Raw genomic sequence first — 19013 nt, 5'->3', positions numbered from 1 at the left:
TTAAAATAACAGCATCTCCTGACAAATACAGAGTACACATGTTTCTCGAGCTTCCTTTCTCTGCTTCTCTACAATGGAATTCATTAGAGTATTAGTTGTGACCCTACAAATAGATAGCAAACTTTCTTGGAGACACTTGCTAATTGGTAAGTCTAAGTTCTTTTCATCAATTTCCCTTCTTTGCTGATATATTTCACTGAACTTCTGAGGCTTTTCAATACTTTAAGATCCAACATTTAGAGCTAAAACAACCACTCCTTGCTGTTTTCATTTTAAAGCTTAATTTTCTTCTAGTAATCTCTACACCCTATATGGGGCTTGAATTCACAACCCCAAGATCAAGGGTCACATACTCTTCTGACTGAGCCAGCCAGGTACCCCTCCCTTCTTGCTCTCTTTATTCGGTCATTGTCATGAAACTTATCACTTCATGTTCCAGATGGCATCTAGCTAAATGGCAAATACATAGGTTTCAATTTCTACTGAGGTGTCAAACTGCTGAACAGAGTTAAGATGACACTGTGATCAGACAGAGCAAAGGAGTTATAAGGATTTGGGGATTATATTACCACACTATTTATCCGTAATCATTTAATATTAAAAAAAATAAGTACATTAGGTGCCTTTTCTTCTTTCTATGACCTCTAGTTGTGAACCTTCTGAACCCGCACAGGTTTTTAACCTTTTTTGTGCCACAGACCCTCTGTAAGTCTGGTAAACTTTATCACTATAATGTTCAAAATGAATACAATACATAGGATTTAAAAAACAACTGAATTAAAATACAGTTATCAAAATATTTTTAATATGTGTTGTATGTATCTCTTGACAGATTAGTAAGATATAGAAGTGGGTCTAATAATTACTGCAATTCTGAAGTAGTGATGAGTGGAAATGACATTTTGAGATAACAATTATTGTGTAATGAAAATATTTGTGGTTTCTATAAGAGTGACAAGTATTGCTAATACTAATTGGTTTTTTGCCTGCATTCATAACCAAAAAAAAAAAAAAGGTTAAAATTCAATTAGAAGTTAATGAAACTAAATATAAATTTCTGATTTTATCCATGGAGTTCAGGTTAAGAACTCCAGGACTGGAGGTTTTCCCCAAACATCAACATTGCTTCTCTGAGTGGTAGAAGTATGGGTGGCTTAAATTTTTCTTCTTTTCTGTATTTTTCAAATTTTCCACAATAAGCAAACATCACTTTTATAATTTTGAAAGACATCACATGTTATTTACAGTATTGCTTGGTAAGATTCAGGGTATAGAAATAAAACTGGAAAAACAAAGCAATACTTGAAGAATATCCTTTAGGGGAAAAAAGGAAACAAAATCCTGGATGAAGACGGAAAAACGGAACCTGACTTTCATCAGAGACTTAAGGCTGCTGAGACTCTTACAAACCATTTATCTTTACAGACAGAGGGATCAGTTCTTTAACACACGGTGTTGCCTCAGGGCTGAAGCATCATAACACTAACAGGCCACAAGCCACTCTTGAGCCACATCCAAAGTAAAAGAAGAAAAAAAAAAAAGAACCCACAGGCCGCTATAACTCATGAGTTTAGCAATTTTATGATCCACACCTTCTGCATCTTCCTCTCTTGCTAACCTCCTAGCCAGGACTCATCTGTCTACTGAACGCTCCGCGCAGCGGTTGGGAAGAGAACTCCCAGCCAGTGAAATCCAAACTTACCAGGCCCTACAAGACCCTCTAGGATCTGAGCCCCACACCTACCTCCCCAGCTTCCCTTTGCATTTTCCTTCTGTCAGCCTCTTGATTCCTCCAGTAAGTCAACTTTGTTTCAGCCTCGAGGGCTTTGACTTTCCTGGTCCTCCAACCTGGCAAATTCCCCCTCCAGAGCTCTCCCAGACCGGTCTGGCTTCTCAACCGTGCAGCTCCAGTGTCCCGCTCAGAGAGACTTTCCTGACTGCCCTACCGCAAGTCCCCAAGCCACCCCTGCCCGTCATATTATTGCCAGCAGCACTCTCCGAAATTATTTCCATATTGTTTCTCTTACTGGGAAGGACGCTACTTGAAGGCAGAGACCTTCAATATTGGTCAGCGCTATATCCTGAGCACCTAAAACTACCTGGCCCAGGAACGAATGAATGGAGTGACTGGAATGAGTGTATACCTGTGGGCTGTCTCCTTGGGGCGTACTCTGGCTTTGAAATGGAAAACGGTTTGCCGAGGGAAAGCGCGTTAACAGCGGTTTTAATTGGCCGGCTGAGTTAGTGTCCTGCGAACGTCTGGAGTATTCAGACAAACGCAGAAAACTGCCTGAGCCAGGGAGCGGAAAACACAAGCCCGGAGACCCGGGCCACAACTCTCGGCGCGGAACTGCGGCTGCGCAGAGTGTGCGGCGGGGCGGGGCCGACGCCGCTCCCCGGAAGTGGGTCCAGAGTCAGCGAGAGGACGCTGGAGAGCGGACTAGAGCGGCGCGGCCCGGCGCGGAGGGGGCGACCGGGCCATGGAGGACGAGCAAAGCTTCTCGGATATTTGCGGCGGCCGCCTGGCCCTGCAGCGCCGCTACTACTCCTCGTCCTGCCGGGAGTTCTGCCTCAGCTGCCCTCGGCTGTCGTTGCGTTCGCTCACCGCTGTCACCTGCACGGTGTGGCTAGCGGCCTACGGACTCTTCACTCTCTGCGAGGTAATGGCCGGTCGGCCCCTTCCCGCAGTCCGAGTCGGGGGCTGGGGTTTGGAAGGGTCTTTTGGGGTCATACGGTCGAGCCCGGACCTCCAGTTGTTGGGTCGGAGGGCGGGAACTAGCTGGTTCCGCCGCTGGACAGCTGTTTTCTTCACGTTTAGTGAAGTTTTTACACCTGTACTTTATCCCTGTCATGGGTGATGCTCTGCGGTTCCACCCAGCATACATTGAGTCCTTGCACAACAGCCTAAGGCTGTCACTTGCATGTGCTCCACGTAGTCCCCGCTCACAGGAATTCAGTTCCAATAGAGAACTAGTAAGTGAATCGTACTCATCCATCACTTCCATTCCGCAGAGGAATCCCTGCTAACAGTACCTTATATAGTCTTACAGAAACTGCCTTTACCTCCACAATAGGAGCTTGATAGTTCTTCCGAATCTGTTTTTCAAGGGAATCTACCCCACACCCCACCCCTTCCCGAGCTTCAAGTACTTTATAAAGAATTGTGAAGTTTTGGAGATGAGTTGTTTCTGTGCTCACTTTCCAGACTCATTCCTATTTTCCGAGCCTCGGTTTTCACATGTCTAAAATGGAATTGCTGTCTGCCATCCCAGCTTCACAGTATTGTGAGGGTCACATGCAGTTGCTTTGTGACAGCCCTCAAATAAAAGGAGACATCCTAATTGTCCTTTTCAGGATGAGTTTAGTTTCATATGTAGTGCCCTGAATTGAATATATTATTCCAGGAGTGATTTGACCAGAGCTAGGGCTATTTATTTCTATAATTTGGATCTTGTTTTCATTAATGCATTCATTGGCTTTTTTACTCTCAAAGCATGGTAATTTGGCATAGATATATGCAGAATTAAGACTGCCCTAATTTGTACTAAACTGTAACTAAAAGTTTGTTCAAAAGTCAGTTGAAATGGTTAAGTTGCCAGGACAGTCCTTCTGCCTCCCCCTAAAAAGATTTAATTTGTAATGTAGTTGAATTTTAATACTGGCCTGTGTTCTGGCCATGTGAGGAGGAGGGAACAGATACTTATAAATTAAATGCCCCCGACTGCCAGCTGCTTTCCTGAATGCCTCACTTTAACTTTAGAAGAAAACTAAGGCTTAGAAACTTACCTAAAGTCACGAAGCAAGTAAACAGCATACTTGGGCTTCAAACTTGGGGCTGTTTGACTTTGAAACCCTTTCTTTTCCACTATACTGTCTCTTCCTTGGGGAGGGTTTGCTTAGGCAAAATTTTTAAATAGAAGTTTGTTTTTATGCCAGCTCCTTTTTGTACTGTCTCACATCCTGGTGTCCCACTTACCTCCATCAAGCGTCCACGACTCAATAACCTTATCTTCCTTAAACTCCACTGCAACACTTCTTAAGGCCTCTGTGTACCAAAGTTTCTTTGTCTTTTTAAAAAATATTTATTTGACAGAGAGCGCACACACAAGCAGGGGGAACTGCAGGCAGAGGGAGAGGGAGAAACAGACTCCCCGCCAAACAGGGAGTCAGATGTGGGGCTCGATCCCAGAACTCTGGGATCATGACCTGAGCTGAAGGCAGATGCTTAACCGACTGAGTCACCCAGGCTCCCTGTACCAAAGTTTCTTATCTTTGTGTTCAAAACTATTTGTCAGAGGGTAATGACTCTCAGGAGTGAGAAGAAATGAAGGAATTCATGAAAACATGTGGCGTAATTTCAGCCCAAATAAATACTGAATTGTTAGAATTTCAGACAGAAAAATGAAGTGTAAAGCGTGCAGGTAGTAATGAAGTTTTGGGCAGGGATTACCTTATTAAAAGGCTGATATGGATGAAATCCCCTCACAGTTACTGTTCTTTATCCCTTCTTTCCTTCTGGTTTTTGAATTCATGGTTCTATTAAAATTGCAGGTTATTACCTTATTTATTCCAATCTGGAATGCTTTTCCCTCTTCCTTTTCTCAACTAAGTATATCTGTCAATAACCACCACCTCTTCTGTACCAATGAAATCCTTCTTTCTTGGAAGTCTTCATGGGATATCCTGTGTGCTTTGATGTCTCTTTCTTTCTCTCTCTTTTAATCCTTTCTTAGGCACTTATAGTCAGTTTCATAATATTCTCCAAAAATATTTTATATGTATTAATTTTGCCTCTTATACATCTGTAAGGACCAGGACTGAATTTTATTTCTCTCTATTCTTCCATAATGCTTATTCAGTTCAGACTATGAACCAGACACTGTACTAGATACTAGGCATTTAATTAACTCAAAGTAGATATTTCTGGATCATCAGAGACCCAGCACATAGATTTTTCCATTCTCCATTCATTAATCAACAAGTCAGCAAACTTTATCCTTAAAAGGCCAAAGAGTAAATATTTTAGGCTTTACAGGTCTCTGTCTCATAGTCTTCTGCTTCTTTTTCTTTCTTTTTAGAACAACTCTTTTAAAAGTGTAAAAACCATTCTTAGCTCAGGGTGGATCAGACAAAAATAGATCACAGGCCCAAACAGACTCTTGATCCAACACTTAACTGTGTGTTAGGTAGCAACAAAGTAGCAAAGTATTTTCAAAGAAAGCCAGAGGTGGTCAGTAGTTAAAGCAGTAAAAACAGATTTTATTCAGAAGCTGTTGCAGTAGGAGAAAAGAGTGACCTCAGTGCAGATTTGGGCTCAATTCTGAATACAGCAAGGACAAGTGGGAATTTGTAGCCAGTGAGCACGGTGGGGGTCAGTGGATGGAAAATGACTAAAGGGAAACAACAGGGGTAAAGGGGGATTCTGGCTAACTTGACTTGACATGATTCTTGCTAAAGGCAGGCCAGGGTGATCGGATGCCAAGGGTTCTCTCTAAACTGACTTAGCAAGATTCTAGATACAACTTGCTGGGCAATGCAGGCCCAACAAGGGTGGACACCAAGGATGAGGGTTTAGAAGAATGTGATTAGAGTTAGGTCAGTTTCATGTCAGCTACTCAGTCAACCTTAACACATCAGTTAAGTCACAGCCCAAAAGAACTAAAAGAGATCCAAATGATATGATCTTTATTATTTAACAAAAGGAGTCAGGAGGTAGGAGGGCTCTTGAGGGCATAAGAGGCACTTAAGGACCTTTTGATTCTTTTCCTGTTACTGCTCTTCCACCGTTGGTGTACTCGTCCCCAGTCTGGCTTTCTACATGGTCTGGCAGAGTAGTAGTAGTTCCATAGTAGTTCAGGCATCAAAACCTCAAGAGGAAGGGACCTTCTCTTCCTTAGATCTCTTCTTAAGATGAACTTCATTTTTCAGAGGCCCCTTCAGCAGACGTCCCCTCGCATCTCATTGACCAGAGTTGTATCATGTGTTCATTTTTAAACCAGTCATTGGCGGGAGAGGGAACCAATCATGATTCTCTCCAAGTTCTATTAGGGAGGGGTGGCTGTTGAGTACTATCTGCCTCACTGTGCTAAGCATTTTATTATTGTACTGTCTGATTTTGCACTGTATATTCTGCTGATGGAGCGTGAGCAGAAAAGGTCTGAGTCCTTAAGTTTCAGTTTTGGAAGAAAAACCTGAGTGGTGTGATGGTACATACTGTTTTGATGATGGAGGTTCTCCTCCCACACCTATGCATTTCATCATATGCTTTCAGGGCACTACAGAGCTGAAATAAGAGTGATTTCCTCTTCCTCCATGCATGTTCCTCCCATCTTTTCAACTCACGGTAGAACACAGGCTTTTTTCCGCATTGCCTCGAGTGGACCAGTTAAACAGCAGAGATCTGTGCAGAGAACCATTTGGTAATCTTATCGCCTGTGTCTGGCTCTCTCTTCAGAACAGCATGATCCTCTCTGCTGCCATCTTCATCACCCTCTTAGGCCTGCTTGGTTACCTCCATTTTGTCAAGATTGATCAGGAGACTCTGTTAATCATTGACTCCCTTGGTATCCAGATGACTTCATCCTATGCCTCGGGCAAAGAATGCACTACCTTCATAGAGATGGGCAAGGTGAAGGATGTGGTCATCAATGAGGCTGTTTACATGGTAAGTAGTTAAGGAGTAAGTATTAACAGGTTTCTCTGCAGGAGGCAGCCCACGGCCTTTGCCTGGATCTAAACTCAGTCTTAATACCTTGATGTCACAGAATTAAACTTGAAGACTCTGTTCCAGTATTGTAGTGTTTCCTCTTTGGCTGGCATGTCCATAAACCATGAAAGTGAAACTTTTATTGGAAAGATATTCCTTTATTTTTATAGAGATATAGCAAGTTTTCATAGATAGTAAGTCAGCATTTTCAACTTTATTTTTTAGCCCAGCGTCAGAATCGTTGCTGCTGCTGTTTTGTCGTTTTTCATTTAAAAAATGAAAATATACTTTTCCTTCACTTCAAAAGCAATCAAGTGTTCTACTACTTAGAGATAACCATTTATAAAAAGTTTTTAGCCTCCCCTTGAAGAAAAAGAAAACAAAATGCGTTTCACTTAGCTCTCTGCTATTTGGTTCATTTTCTTACAGCAGAAGGTGATTTACTACCTCTGCATTTTATTGAAGGATCCAGTGGAGCCAGATGGGATATCCCAAGTAGTACCTGTCTTCCAGGTGAGCTCACAACAGTTGTCTAAAGTTTCTCCAAAAAATCTGTTACGTTTCCCCGTTCTCCGCATATCCACTGCTACTTATGTTCAGTAGGAATGTAAACTCTTGTCAAGAGTATTTGAGGGCATCTGACAGCTATTTTTAGTGAGACTTAGGATTTTAGTTATTTCAAAAGTTTCTTTCTCAAGCAAATACAGGCTCTCAGAAATATTACAAATTTATCAAAATTTTAGAGAAAAAAAATAGCAATTTCTGCCTGTAAATCACCTTTCATCGACTTTGTTAGTCTGCCAGTAGATGATTTTACATTGATGTCCTTGATCTACACATACTGTTATATCCAGTTTATGTCTTGTTTTTTAAATCCAATATACATATTTTTGTGCCTCTACAGAGGCCATTATACTTATTATTTTAAATAGTTATATTATCATGTTGAGTATCAGTATCAGTTATTTAGCCACTCTACTGCTAGCTTTTGAAATCATCCCCAGGTTATTTTTTGTCTTGCTCTTAAAAAGGTACACAAACAGGATTAAAAGTATATAAGTATTTATGTATATAGTTAACTCTGCCTTGCTGTCCTTTTCCTTACAAAGGATTTAAGGCCGCTAAGCTAAAATTCTTTTGCATTACAGTTCAAAATTATTTTATTAAAGCTTGTGAACAGTTTCATAGATTTTTACAGTTTGAGATTTGGCTCCAGAGATTGGACAACTTTACCATACTTTTGGGAATTTGTATTTGTTTTTCTACGGTCTTGGCTAACTGTGGGTTTACTTATTTGTTTCCTTTAGTATACAGGTAAAGGAATTTAAAGTTATTAAATTGCTTCTTAAAGATTTTTCATGTTTCCTTGAATAACCTATCTGTGTTTCTTCTTGTCTTAAACTATCCATCTCCTCCTCTATTAGTCAAGTAGAATCTAGGTATTGATTATGTATTTGTAACAACTTATATATTTTGGATAATGAACTTTTATTAAATATGCCTTCCACATGTATTTTTCCCATTCTGTGACTTTTAATTTTGGTTGTATCACATTTCATTGTACAAAACACTTTTCAGTATTTACATATTAAATTGCCCTTCTTGTCCTTGCAGACTTTCACAGCTTGTGACATTTCCGAGAAGGTCTGTCTTTTGTTATCCTCTTGCTTTCTTAGCCACTTAGGTGCTGTGTGGCCTGAACTTCTGCCTCTCTGAGCTCACACCTGAGCCATTTAGACCCCCTGCTGTGGGGAGAGATTGAGGTTGCACGTGGATGCAGCACTGCTAAGCTCTCTCTTACATTCGTCTTGACTCTGCATTTCTTCCCTTTGGAATTCAGAGTGCCAAGCCCCGTCTGGACTGCTTGATTGAAGTGTACAGGAGCTGCCAGGAGATCCTGGCACACCAGAAAGCCACATCACCAAGTCCATGAGTCCCGGCATTTCAGAAGGCCCATATTGTCTTCCATGGGAGACGACTCCTAAGCCGTAGTGGCTGGCTTGTTTTCTGTGTTCTAAACCATCAGGTGGACACGGCCCTAGGAGCCAGTATGGATGCAGTGGATCTCAGAGCCTTAGAGCAGGTGACTGGACACCTAACTCATTGTGTGATGTTGAGCAAAGTATTTATGTCTATTTTAGTGACCCCCTTGTAAGGTTCTGCCTACTTTATCAATTGAGGGGAGACCTTAAGAAGTGAAATGTCAAAAGTAACGTTGACAGAGAGCACTTTGTGAAATTCCTAAGCACATTCAGGTTTACGTTTTGTAGAGATTTGTGGCGCAAGACGATGGGAAGCTGATATCAGGTCTTTTAAGAAACATAGTTTCCAATTACACAGTACGCCTGAAATAAAAGTCAAGCCCTTCAGGTACTGGTGAGTAGGAAGAAATGTCCTACAAAAGCCTAGCCTCCGTCCACCTAGCTCCTGTGTTCTGTACAGGGTTAATTTATAATGACTGTCTTAATAAACCAATCTCCTTCCAAAACATACACAGTAATTGCCTGGTTCACAGACAGCTGCTTTTTATTGACAACAGGAACATGGCATTTCAGTCATGGATGTCAAGCACGTTAATACTCTGTTACTCAGCATTGTCTATGGTTTCAAAAACGTCTTTTGCCAAGAGGGGTGACACCAAAGGCCAGACAGAAATTTGACTTTGGCTTCCAGACATGTTAAAGAAGGATAAACACACCAACTGTAGAAGCCTTTGATTATACGGCAGTTTCTTCTGTGTAAAATTAATAAACTATGGGAAGATTCCTGAAGGTGCTGGGAAAGAGATACGGTGGGGGAAATAGCTTGACCCCCAAGTTCAGTGTGAACACAGCTCCATTCTTGCTTGCTTTTTCCTTGGGATCCTAATTTTTTTTTTTAACTCCAGGCAGATAATATTGTCCTTCTGGGCCTTAGAGACACTCAGGGTATTACAAACTAGAGGTGTAATTCTTGCCTCTTACACCAGCCCAGGAGGGGTTATTCGGAGCCTGTGGTACATGTGATGTTTGACTTGTTCGAGGCAGAAATGTCTCAGCTAGTTCCCAGATCCTGGGGGAAAGGCAGCAACAGAAATGGGAGATGGCTGTAAAATTTCCAGCCTTGCAAAGTCAAGTTCATTTAAGAGGCAGACACTCTCATGTGCTGCTGCTTTTTTTTTTTTTTTTTTAATCATGCTTGTCAGTTTAAAGGATGAGAGAGGGGAAGCCTACAGCAGGTGAGGTGTTCAGATAAACTAGTTCCAGCCTTGACGTTTTTGCAGTGTGGAACACACACACACACACACACACACACACACACACACACTTTGTTGAAGTCAAAGGCTTGGTTCTTAGATGCTACTGCTAAACCCATAGAGTTTTCAGCACTTTATTGACAAATGCTCAGACTGCCTTAGAGCTATGAAATAAAACTGAGTTTCTCCAATGCTGGAAAATCAGAGTATGAATGAACTCTTTCGTCTTTTTGTTTTCTGTTAGGGGAGGGTGGAGACAAAGATCATCTCTGCACTCTAACATAAGGTCTCAGTCGGGGATGGGAGGATATTTGTATCACCAGGATGCTCTTAGCTTCTGTGCCTTCTGCCCTCAGACTAATTCCCAGTGGAAGTTCGCCAGAAGTCTTGAGGAGCAAAGCCAAGCCCACAAGCCCGGATTCTGTTTCTGACTCATCTTTGGTGGCCACACAAAGCAGCAAAAACCAGTGCATTTGCTTGGTCTTTCAAAGAACAAGGAAACAAGTGACGACCACCCCATCCTACAGTAGGAAGCACAGCCTTCACTGAGCCTTGTCTAGTCATTAAAACGAGCCAGGGAGAGGTCACATTGGACTTACCCCCTGCCCTTGCTTGTACCCAGTTGGGCTGACAGTCCAGTGTGAGGGAGAACAGCTTCAGTCTCAGCAGGGATAGTGCCTTTGCCTTGTCCTGCAAAGACAGGAGCTGCTGCCCCAAATGCCTACTCATGTGCAGTGGGGAAAGGAAAAGGTGAGTCTATTCCTTTTTCTCCAGCCCTGCCAATACCTTTCCCATCTGGGAACGGAAGTCCAGTTTTAGTGAGTTCTAGGTTTTTGTCACAGGTGAATTGGAAATTTTAGTCCTATCTTATTCAGGGATGTTGGGAAAATTTCAAGTATAAATCCCCACATAAGGACCATGTACAATATAAAAGATACTAGCCTTCCCGAGCTTACCAGTGCAGAAAGCCTTGACTTACAGCACCGATGCCCTCAGTAACCAGTAACAGTAGACCATCCCAGTCTGTGTCTAGAATCAAGCAGCATCCAGAGTTCAGTATTCTGGTGAAAAAAGTTGTTTCTATACTGGGTCTGGATTTTTAAAAGTTGGGCCCTGAAACATAAGGCACCTAGAGTAAAGGCTTCACGGACACTGAACTACACATTTCGTAGAACAAACAGGGTGAGACTGGGGGAGGGCTGTCAGGCCCATCACAGTAGTATCATACCCCAGGATACAGATCTCTAATCCCAGAGGCACCAGGTGGTGGGGGCGGGGGTGGGAAGAGGTAGGAGAAATATTCACAGCAACGTTGGCCCTCTGGCAGCACACGGAACAGAAGCAAAGAACTGCTGTCTGTCCAGTTCCCATAGCTGGTGGGCAGCAGGCGGGTTGGTGGGGGGGTTCACAGTTGTGGAGCAGTGGTTCATGTAGCTGGCCATGATGAACGTTGCCTCTGCAATCTTGAGACAACAGAAACAAAGGAATTGAACTGGCCTTGGCTTGAATCCTAGCTTTCTCACATGCTAGCTGCTATACTGGGTGCACAACCTTCCTGGGCTTCAGTTTCTTTTTTTTCTTTTTTTTTTTTTTAAAGATTTTATTTATTTATTCGACAGAGATAGAGACAGCCAGCGAGAGAGGGAACACAAGCAGGGGGAGTGGGAAAGGAAGAAGCAGGCTCATAGTGGAGGAGCCTGATGTGGGGCTCGATCCCATAACGCCGGGATCACGCCCTGAGCCGAAGGCAGACGCTTAACCGCTGTGCCACCCAGGCACCCCTGGGCTTCAGTTTCTTATCTCTTAAAAATACCTGGGAGAAAACGTCAAAAGGGATCATTTCTGTGAGGTTCAGAGGCCCAGTGAAATGGGTGCCTGTTGGTCTGAAGGGCCACTGACGCACCGTAACCTCCTGAGAACGGGAGAGGTGATATTCTGCTCTGCTCGTCTCCAAGCCAGGGAAGTGGGCCTCCCTGGAGGAAGTGTCTGTATATCCTCTCCTTTGGCAAAGGTGGTATTAAAAGGTGGAGGTTGGGGAAACTCCAGTTTTAGGATTAAAACAACAGGGTTTCCACTTACTCTCAGAAGGGAGTCAGGAACTATAAATCAGAACTTGGGTTTTGGAGTCTTTGTAATTGTTTTTTTCGCTAGTCTGTTTCTCCTGCACTGAGCAGGATACAAAGCTCTTAAAGCAGAAGAGGTCTCTGGGATGGACTTTTAAGACCATAAGGAAGGGGGAGCACGTGCAGACTGTCCCACTTGGGGACTAGGGTTGGCAGAAGCCAGGAGAGGGTGAAAGCACACGGAGGAGGGAGCTGGCTGCCCTGGCCCCTGGGTCTGCTGCAAGAGGAGCAAGTGGGCACCCGCCTCCAGCCTGTGAGGCGCTGGGCTGTGAGGGCTGAAAGCACCATGTGGAGAGCACGGGAGCAGCTGGACCAGGGTGCGTGCCCTCTCGGCCAGCCCCTCACCCACCAGCTCGGCAGTGACTACTGAGCTGCAATCCCACCTTCAGGAAGACCTGAACCCTTTGGAGGACTGATTATAGACAAGACCAAAGTTTTACCTGGGGCAGGGCCCTTCTAGAGTACGGTCATAACCCAGCTTCCTTCCTTAACTTCTAGCCCACCTCCTCACACTAGAGATCCAAGTAACATGTTTTAGCAGCTGTCAGACCCACCTTGGGAGCAGCCATCCGGAAGAGCAACTTCTCAATGTGGCCTTTTCCAGAGCTCTGGTCTGGAATGGATCTAATCACAAGCATGAAGTCATCCCGGCAGCCACCAAAGGTCATTACTGAAGAGTAGGGGTAAGTGACGTGCACTTGCTGTGAGAAGAAGCCAGTCAGTTCTGGGGAAACTTCCCACCTGCCTCCTGAGCTGAACCAGCACCCCTTGTCTCTTCTAGGCACAGGTAGCCTTAACCAGAAAGGGAGAACTTGGAAGTGGTCCTAACTTGGAGATCTACATCTTGAATGTCTACAAGCTGTGTCTAGACTAGAAGGCAGCAAGGCTTGGGTGGGGTGGGTACAGAAACCATGGTCACTTAGCTCAGGCCTTGGAGTCCAGAGAGGAGCAGAAAAGAGTTCAGGAGGAGGGGTAAGAGAGCCAGCCCTCATTCTTTCGTACCATAGTGTTGTGGTCCAGGATGCTGACACCGTCCTCATTCACAGCAATCCACACCAGAGTGCTCTCCTTGGAAGACATTTGTGCAGGCTGGGGAAACAGGAAAAGCCCATCAGACAGAGCCACGGCTAGGGACGCTCAACCGTAAGAGCTTTCTGAGGAAGAAGGCACATCCAGGACTCTGCTAGGCAGTGATTTCCAACCTTTGTCTCGTCTTAGGAAACATGAAAGATGGTATTTGCACAGCATGCTGAAGTAAACACACAGAAGACATCTGGCCTTGGGGCTCTGGCCACCTAATTACAATCTTGAGCGGGGAGGGGCACCCACAGTACACTGGTTGGGAGGCTTTGTGCTGCAGAACAAGCCCAGCCCGGCTGCTCGGTCATGGGCACGGAGAGCGGGCTGTGTACCCCTAGTGCTCACAGGCTGACAGCATTCCACCTATAGTCCCTCCTGGCTGAAGTGCATCTTGGTTCAGCCCATTTCCTAGGGGCCGCGAAAGAAACAGGAAAGCAAGAATGCAATCTTACGGGCTTTAGGCTCTACTAGTGAGAAAAGTGGCTATTTGGTGGACAATTCCTGGAATGACTAATTTTCACTGCCACAGTTGCAGTAGGGCAACCCAGATTTCCTAGCTGTCCTACCCAAAAGGCTGGGGAGAGGGACGGATATGTCCTCATTTTCAGAAGCTTTTCCCAACCTACCAGACTGAGGAGGTCCCAGGGTCCCCTGTTATATGCCTTTATAACACCCTGATACTTCTTTCTTAAGCACTTATGACAGCTTGTAAAATAGCTTACATGCGTATTTAGGGAGAGACTATATATGATTATTTGATTAACATGTACCTCCCCTACTAGATGGGGAGCTCCACAAAGGCCGGGGCGGTATCTGATGTGCTCGTCTCCTGCAATCTCAAACAGTGCCCAAGACCTAGTCGCTCAACAGTTCTTTCTTGAATGAATGAGTGAATGTCCACTGTCTGATGTCTACCGTCAGCGAACAGGATCATGATCCAGCTTTGAGGACAGGACACTCTGATTACAAATAAAGTTTATGCACACCAGACACCAGGCCAAGAAAAGTTCCAGCTGAAATTACTACTGGCCACCTGGGCTTCATGCGGGTGAAATTAACTGTTGCCTGAGTAGTTAAGAGTCTCCTGTGGCCACACTAAGTCAGTAGATATATATTCGTTTAGATTATATATTGTTCTTTTACACTTGTTAAAAAACGAAAGTATTCTTGAGATGGTTGTCATGTCAAGTTTGAACCCTTGGGTGTGAATTAGTTGGTCCTATATTTTTTCTTCGGGGGTTGCACTGAGAAAGAAGTTAAAAAGGAAAGATGAAGGGATGCCTGGGTGGCTCAGTTGGTTAAGCATCTGCCTTCAGCTCAGTTCATGATGCCAGAGTCCTGGGATCAAGTCCTGTATTGGGCTCCTTGCTCAGCGGGGAGCCTGCATCTCCCTCTGTCTGCTGCTCCCCCTGCTTGTGCATGCCCTCTCACTCTCTGACAAATAAGTAAAATCTTGAAAAAAGAAAGAAAGATGTAGGTTACCCAGAAATCATCCTGGCCCAAAAGCAGTGATCGTAACTCTGCTCTGGACCATGGAAAGCGGAGAGGCCAGAAACGGGTGGGGAGGTAGCTCCCTCTGGTGGTTGCTAGTGTGTAGGCAGGCCCTGCAGACTGGACTGGCTCAAACAGGACCAGATGTGGACAGTAGATTGAGGAGAAATTTCGGGCATGTTCCTGAGGGTGTGGTAATCACTCCTTGCCCTGGAAATGATTGGCACGTACCTGAGCAGCAAAGAGCTTAGCACCAAAGAAAGGCCATTTCCGGGCCACTGTCAGGTAGATGCGGATGCACTCAGGAGGGGAGCAGCCTTGCAGGGCTGTCCACTTTGTGGTCAGCAGATCTGCCAGGTGCCTGGTTTGGATGGATGGAGAGAAATGGGCCAGTGAAGCGCCAACAGGTTTTCATGGCAGCTCTGAGGCCTTCCCCAGCCCTACAGCCGCTGCCTCCCCACGGCAGCTCCCTCCGAGAGCTTGCAGCCTACCTCAGCTGTTCAGGAGGTGCCCCGTGTCTGTAACGCCTCGGGTAGAACCTGTCTAGGACCTGCTGGAGGTGATGCTGAACCTTGGCAGGGGGTGTGCTCCCAGGGCCTGGTGGGCTGGGCCTCTCTAAGTCCCCATATTCCACCTGTGTTGGAAGCACATGGAGGGAGCAGTCATAAATCTGTAGGTAGATGGGCTGGGGCCGCTGGAGAGGTGAAATAAACCATCACTTCATTACTTCATTGGTAGGGTGGATGGATGTGAAAACACTTCTTGTGAACAGACCCCTCATCTCAAGTTTCACAGACACTAGAGAAACCACCTTATGGTCCTTGAGGATTATTTACGTCCACTTTCCTTTTGCCGTGGAGGTTAAGTGCCTTATCCAAAGACACAGGTAATTAGTGGCAGACAAAGGAAAACTAGGGATCTTCTGGTTTCTAATCCAAACATAGGAGATTCAGGACTGAAGGTGCTACAGACCCTACAGTACTGCAGTGTTCCAAATGTGGCCTTGGGAATCACACACTTGGCTTAGGTCCCAGCTCTGCCATCTGCTGGCCTTGAAACCCTGCGCAAGTTACTTAAATTCTCTGGGCTTCAATTTCCTCATCTATTACGTGGGGATAAGAACTAACTGGGATACTACATATAAAATACTTAGCAGAGGACCCTCTATAGAGTATTCAGTAAATGTTTATTATTATAAAGGTCAACTATTAATTCCCCTTCCTCTCCAGCACGTAGATTCAGACCCTTTCTCAGGGGAGCCACGAGGGCATCCCAGATATCTTTGGCAAGACTGCCTCCTAAAGGTAATAGGGAGAAGAGTCGAAGTCTGAATGCATGTTTCCCTTCCTGATTCTACTTACGATGTTTTACAGCTGTAAGTACAAATTTTATCACATCCATTGTGTGATATACATTATTTCACTAGCATACTTAGTACAACCCTGTGGGGGCAGGCAGGGAGGCATTTTTGTTTACTGTATACAGAGAAGGAAACTAAAGCATAGACCACAGCAATGCCTTGGCCAAGATCTCACGGCAGGAAGGTGGCTAGCACTCAAAGGTAGGGCTCTGGATTCCACATCCAGAGTTCGGCCTGTGATCTGTGTCTGCAGTGAAGGGCTCTGATGGTAAGGAGTCAGCTTCCCTCCACAGCCAGAGACGGTCAGAGACAGCCAGAGACTGCCGGGCCACCCTCCCCTCAGGAACCGCAGGGTCTGGAGTCTCCTGGTTAAGGCTGTGTGCTATGTGCCCCCGTGAGTCCTAAAGCTGGTGCCCCGATCCTCCCAATTCCTGAACAGAACCTCACCTGGGCCATCAATGCAGCCATTTCAAGAGCCAGCTCCTTGTTGACAGGAAACCTCCCTGCCACTATCTCCCCACTAGTCTGGGAGGCGAGCAGCAGCCGCTCCCGCTCCGTCTCCCCTTTCACTTGACTCCGAAAGTACAGCCTACAGGGAAGACAGTGAGAAGAAGCCAAGACTCAGCTGGGATCCCAAATGGATGAGGTCATCTTGGCATCTGTTTATCTTGATTTCCAAAGAAAGAAACTACTTTTTTTATACCATCTGTGAGCCTATTTTCTATTGCCTCCAAAAAAATTTTACTAAGCACAACACAGGGCCAATAACAGGGCCATCAGTTCTCAAAGCAACAGTGGCCCAGGGTACGCCTGACAACAGTACTGCCCACCGGATCCGCTGAGGGGGATCTGCTCCCTGGAATCACAGCTTTGTAGGGAACTGGAGAAGTTCAAGATTCCAAGAGAATAATGGAAATTATTTGCCTGGAGACAGATCTGGGATGGGATTTTCTTATCCAAATAGACAAAAAAAAAATCACGATTTCTTCTACATTTGCTGAAATTGTTACAGGAGCTATTTATTCTTGAGCCTTAAATACCTAGTGCCCATACAAAATTTCGCTCTTCTAATGTAACCCGTGCAGCCATCCCACAGGGTTGGTCTGTTTTCTTGGCAGGGGTGTGTGTGTGTGTGTACATGCAGTACAGGGACCGAGAGCCTGAGCTGCCCAGGGTCTCACAGACGATCACCAGAGCCAGCCTGGGCCACCCACTAACGTCCACAACACAGTGCCGTCTCTGTGGACGTGCTCTCTGTCCAGCACAGGCCAGCTGGTGGGAGTGATGAGGTGCCCCCCCGCCCCAGGCGGTGCTCTGGACCTGTTCTTGTACATCAGCTTCACGACACGTGTGCCACCCTCAGCCTTGCCAGAGTGCAGCTCCTTCAAGGCTTGCTCCCACTTGGAGATGGCATCACAGATCTAGAACAGGCAGGAGAGGACAGTCAGAAAAGGCCCTGAAGAGGGGAACAGGTCCCACCGGGGGCAGGACTCGGCAGAGCAGCGGGCCAGAGTCAAGTGACTGTCCTCCATCAGGAGGCTGATGCGCAGGCCTCATGCACCTGGGACCGGAGGGGTCTTACAACCACCCCACGGTCAGCGGTAGAGCCCTGGGCATGGCGTGAGCACAAAGCATGGGATGCTGCCCCCCATTGGCCTTGACACCTGAGGGGGGCTCCCTGGAGGCTAGGCAGGCCTCTGTCAAAAACCGTGGCCTCCTATTACCAGCTCCATTTCCCTTCCACCGAGCACCATTCTCTTCCACAAGTACACCCAGAGGCCTACTGTGTAACCGAGCCTTGCAGATACCCAGACATTTGCCAAGAGGACGCACGGTATTTCCAGGCGATGGTAAAAGACCATAGGAGCCTTTGTCCCGTTGCCATAAAAAGAGCAGACACGGAACCAAAACCCTCAGACACATCAATGCTACAACACATTCCCACACACACTCAACATTCCCCCTGGCACTAATCCCAGACCACAAGCAAGGTAGGTCTTAAATCCCATTCGAGGGCCTTTTACTTGTGGATGTGCCACACAGATCTACCTGCTTAAAATGTGGCGGAACCCATAAGCACAGCAGAGGCCCCGGCAGACAGGGCAAGAATAAGCTGCAGCGTACAACACACTTCACTGGGTCCAGGTGGACGGCCGTCTAGCTCTGCGTGTGTACAGGGACGAGTGCCTCCGTGTCCCTCCTACACCACGCTGAGAAGCAGCTTCTCCCCCCAGATACTGCACAGCCCCTTGAGGGTGGAGGGGACATGGAGATGGAGATGTTCTCTCCAGAGACAAGGGCAAAACCAACTTTTCTCTGCCTGTACGAGTCGGTTTTAGGATGCCAGGGGGAGCACCGTGGGCTCCCAACCTAACAAGCTGTGGAAGAATAAGGCACCCGCCAGAGGGGTGCTTTCCCCATCGCCTAAACCCCGAAGCCTGGCGGTATCTCAGGAGGGGCTCAGCTGGCCCGGCAGGGAGGCCGTCACCTTGATGCTCCCCTGCAGGCAGTGTTCCAGGTCCCTGCCGGAAGGATCGTCTGTGAAGAGGGCAAAGCCAGAGTGGGAGGACTTCCTCATGCCTGTCTCTTGGTTCAGACGCTGGAGGAACTCATCAACTGTGGAGGAGCCATCAAAACCGACCACCTGCACAGGAGAGGGGTTAGTCCCAGAGGACACCTCCTGAGAGGGGCTCGTTAGGGCTAGCGGCGGGGTGTGAGTCTGGGAGGTGGAAAGGCTTGGCTGAAAGGAGCAAGGGTAAATGCAAAAGCCACAGGAAGCCGGTTTCCATCACGCGCAGAGGGTGCGAGCTTCGGGGACAAGCCCGCCTGCAGTAGGCCGAAACCAGCAGCAATGCTTTCGGAGGCCCTTTGTCATGCCACTTTCTTGGTTTCCGCAGCGGCTTCGAAAGATCTACTTTCCAGGTGCCAAACAGTGAAACACTTTTGCAATTCAAGCTCCTTTCTCACTCCACACTGGTCGTGGTCCCACCCCCACCTCCAGATCCCGGCCTGTCCTTC

General features: G+C 46.2%; 2 protein-coding genes across 15 annotated transcripts in view; one reads left to right on the top strand and one right to left on the bottom strand.

Moving 5' to 3' along the window:
* Window positions 1-2409: 2409 nt before the first annotated feature.
* On the top strand, window positions 2410-9198 carry PIGH (phosphatidylinositol glycan anchor biosynthesis class H). Of its 9 annotated transcripts, none has more exons than XM_045810333.2 (4): window positions 2410-2660; window positions 6455-6664; window positions 7172-7219; window positions 8547-9198. In XM_045810333.2, exons 1-4 carry the CDS (start codon window positions 2481-2483, stop codon window positions 8637-8639), a joined length of 531 nt encoding a protein of 176 aa, XP_045666289.1. In that variant the 5' UTR covers window positions 2410-2480; the 3' UTR covers window positions 8640-9198. The 9 variants fall into 9 exon arrangements, with proteins under 9 accessions (XP_045666289.1, XP_045666292.1, XP_045666288.1 ...); XM_045810336.2 differs by having other exon boundaries at window positions 8383-9198; XM_045810332.2 differs by having other exon boundaries at window positions 8321-9198.
* Window positions 9199-10059: 861 nt separating this feature from the next.
* PLEKHH1 (pleckstrin homology, MyTH4 and FERM domain containing H1) overlaps window positions 10060-19013 on the bottom strand; it is a 48029-nt gene continuing 39075 nt past the window's right edge. For 4 of the 6 annotated variants that reach the window (XM_045810322.2, XM_045810326.2, XM_045810325.2 and 1 more), the window contains exons 22-29: window positions 18484-18639; window positions 17316-17416; window positions 16443-16584; window positions 15127-15269; window positions 14867-14996; window positions 13067-13153; window positions 12619-12765; window positions 10060-11404 (exon numbers count right to left, since the gene is read on the bottom strand). In XM_045810322.2, coding sequence (XP_045666278.1) covers window positions 11243-11404; window positions 12619-12765; window positions 13067-13153; window positions 14867-14996; window positions 15127-15269; window positions 16443-16584; window positions 17316-17416; window positions 18484-18639 — 1068 coding nt within the window. In that variant the 3' untranslated portion in view covers window positions 10060-11242. Of the gene's footprint in view, window positions 11755-12618; window positions 12766-13066; window positions 13154-14866; window positions 14997-15126; window positions 15270-16442; window positions 16585-17315; window positions 17417-18483; window positions 18640-19013 lie in introns of all 6 variants that reach the window. The other 2 variants (XR_006781956.2, XM_087856045.1) reach the window with 2 other exon arrangements.

The sequence above is a fragment of the Ursus americanus genome, chromosome 26 (genome assembly GCF_024610735.1).
Source record: "Ursus americanus isolate L20-20 chromosome 26, mUrsAme1.1.p, whole genome shotgun sequence".
In the NCBI taxonomy this organism is placed as follows: domain Eukaryota; kingdom Metazoa; phylum Chordata; class Mammalia; order Carnivora; family Ursidae; genus Ursus; species Ursus americanus.
This window is presented reverse-complemented; position numbering and strand designations above follow the sequence as displayed.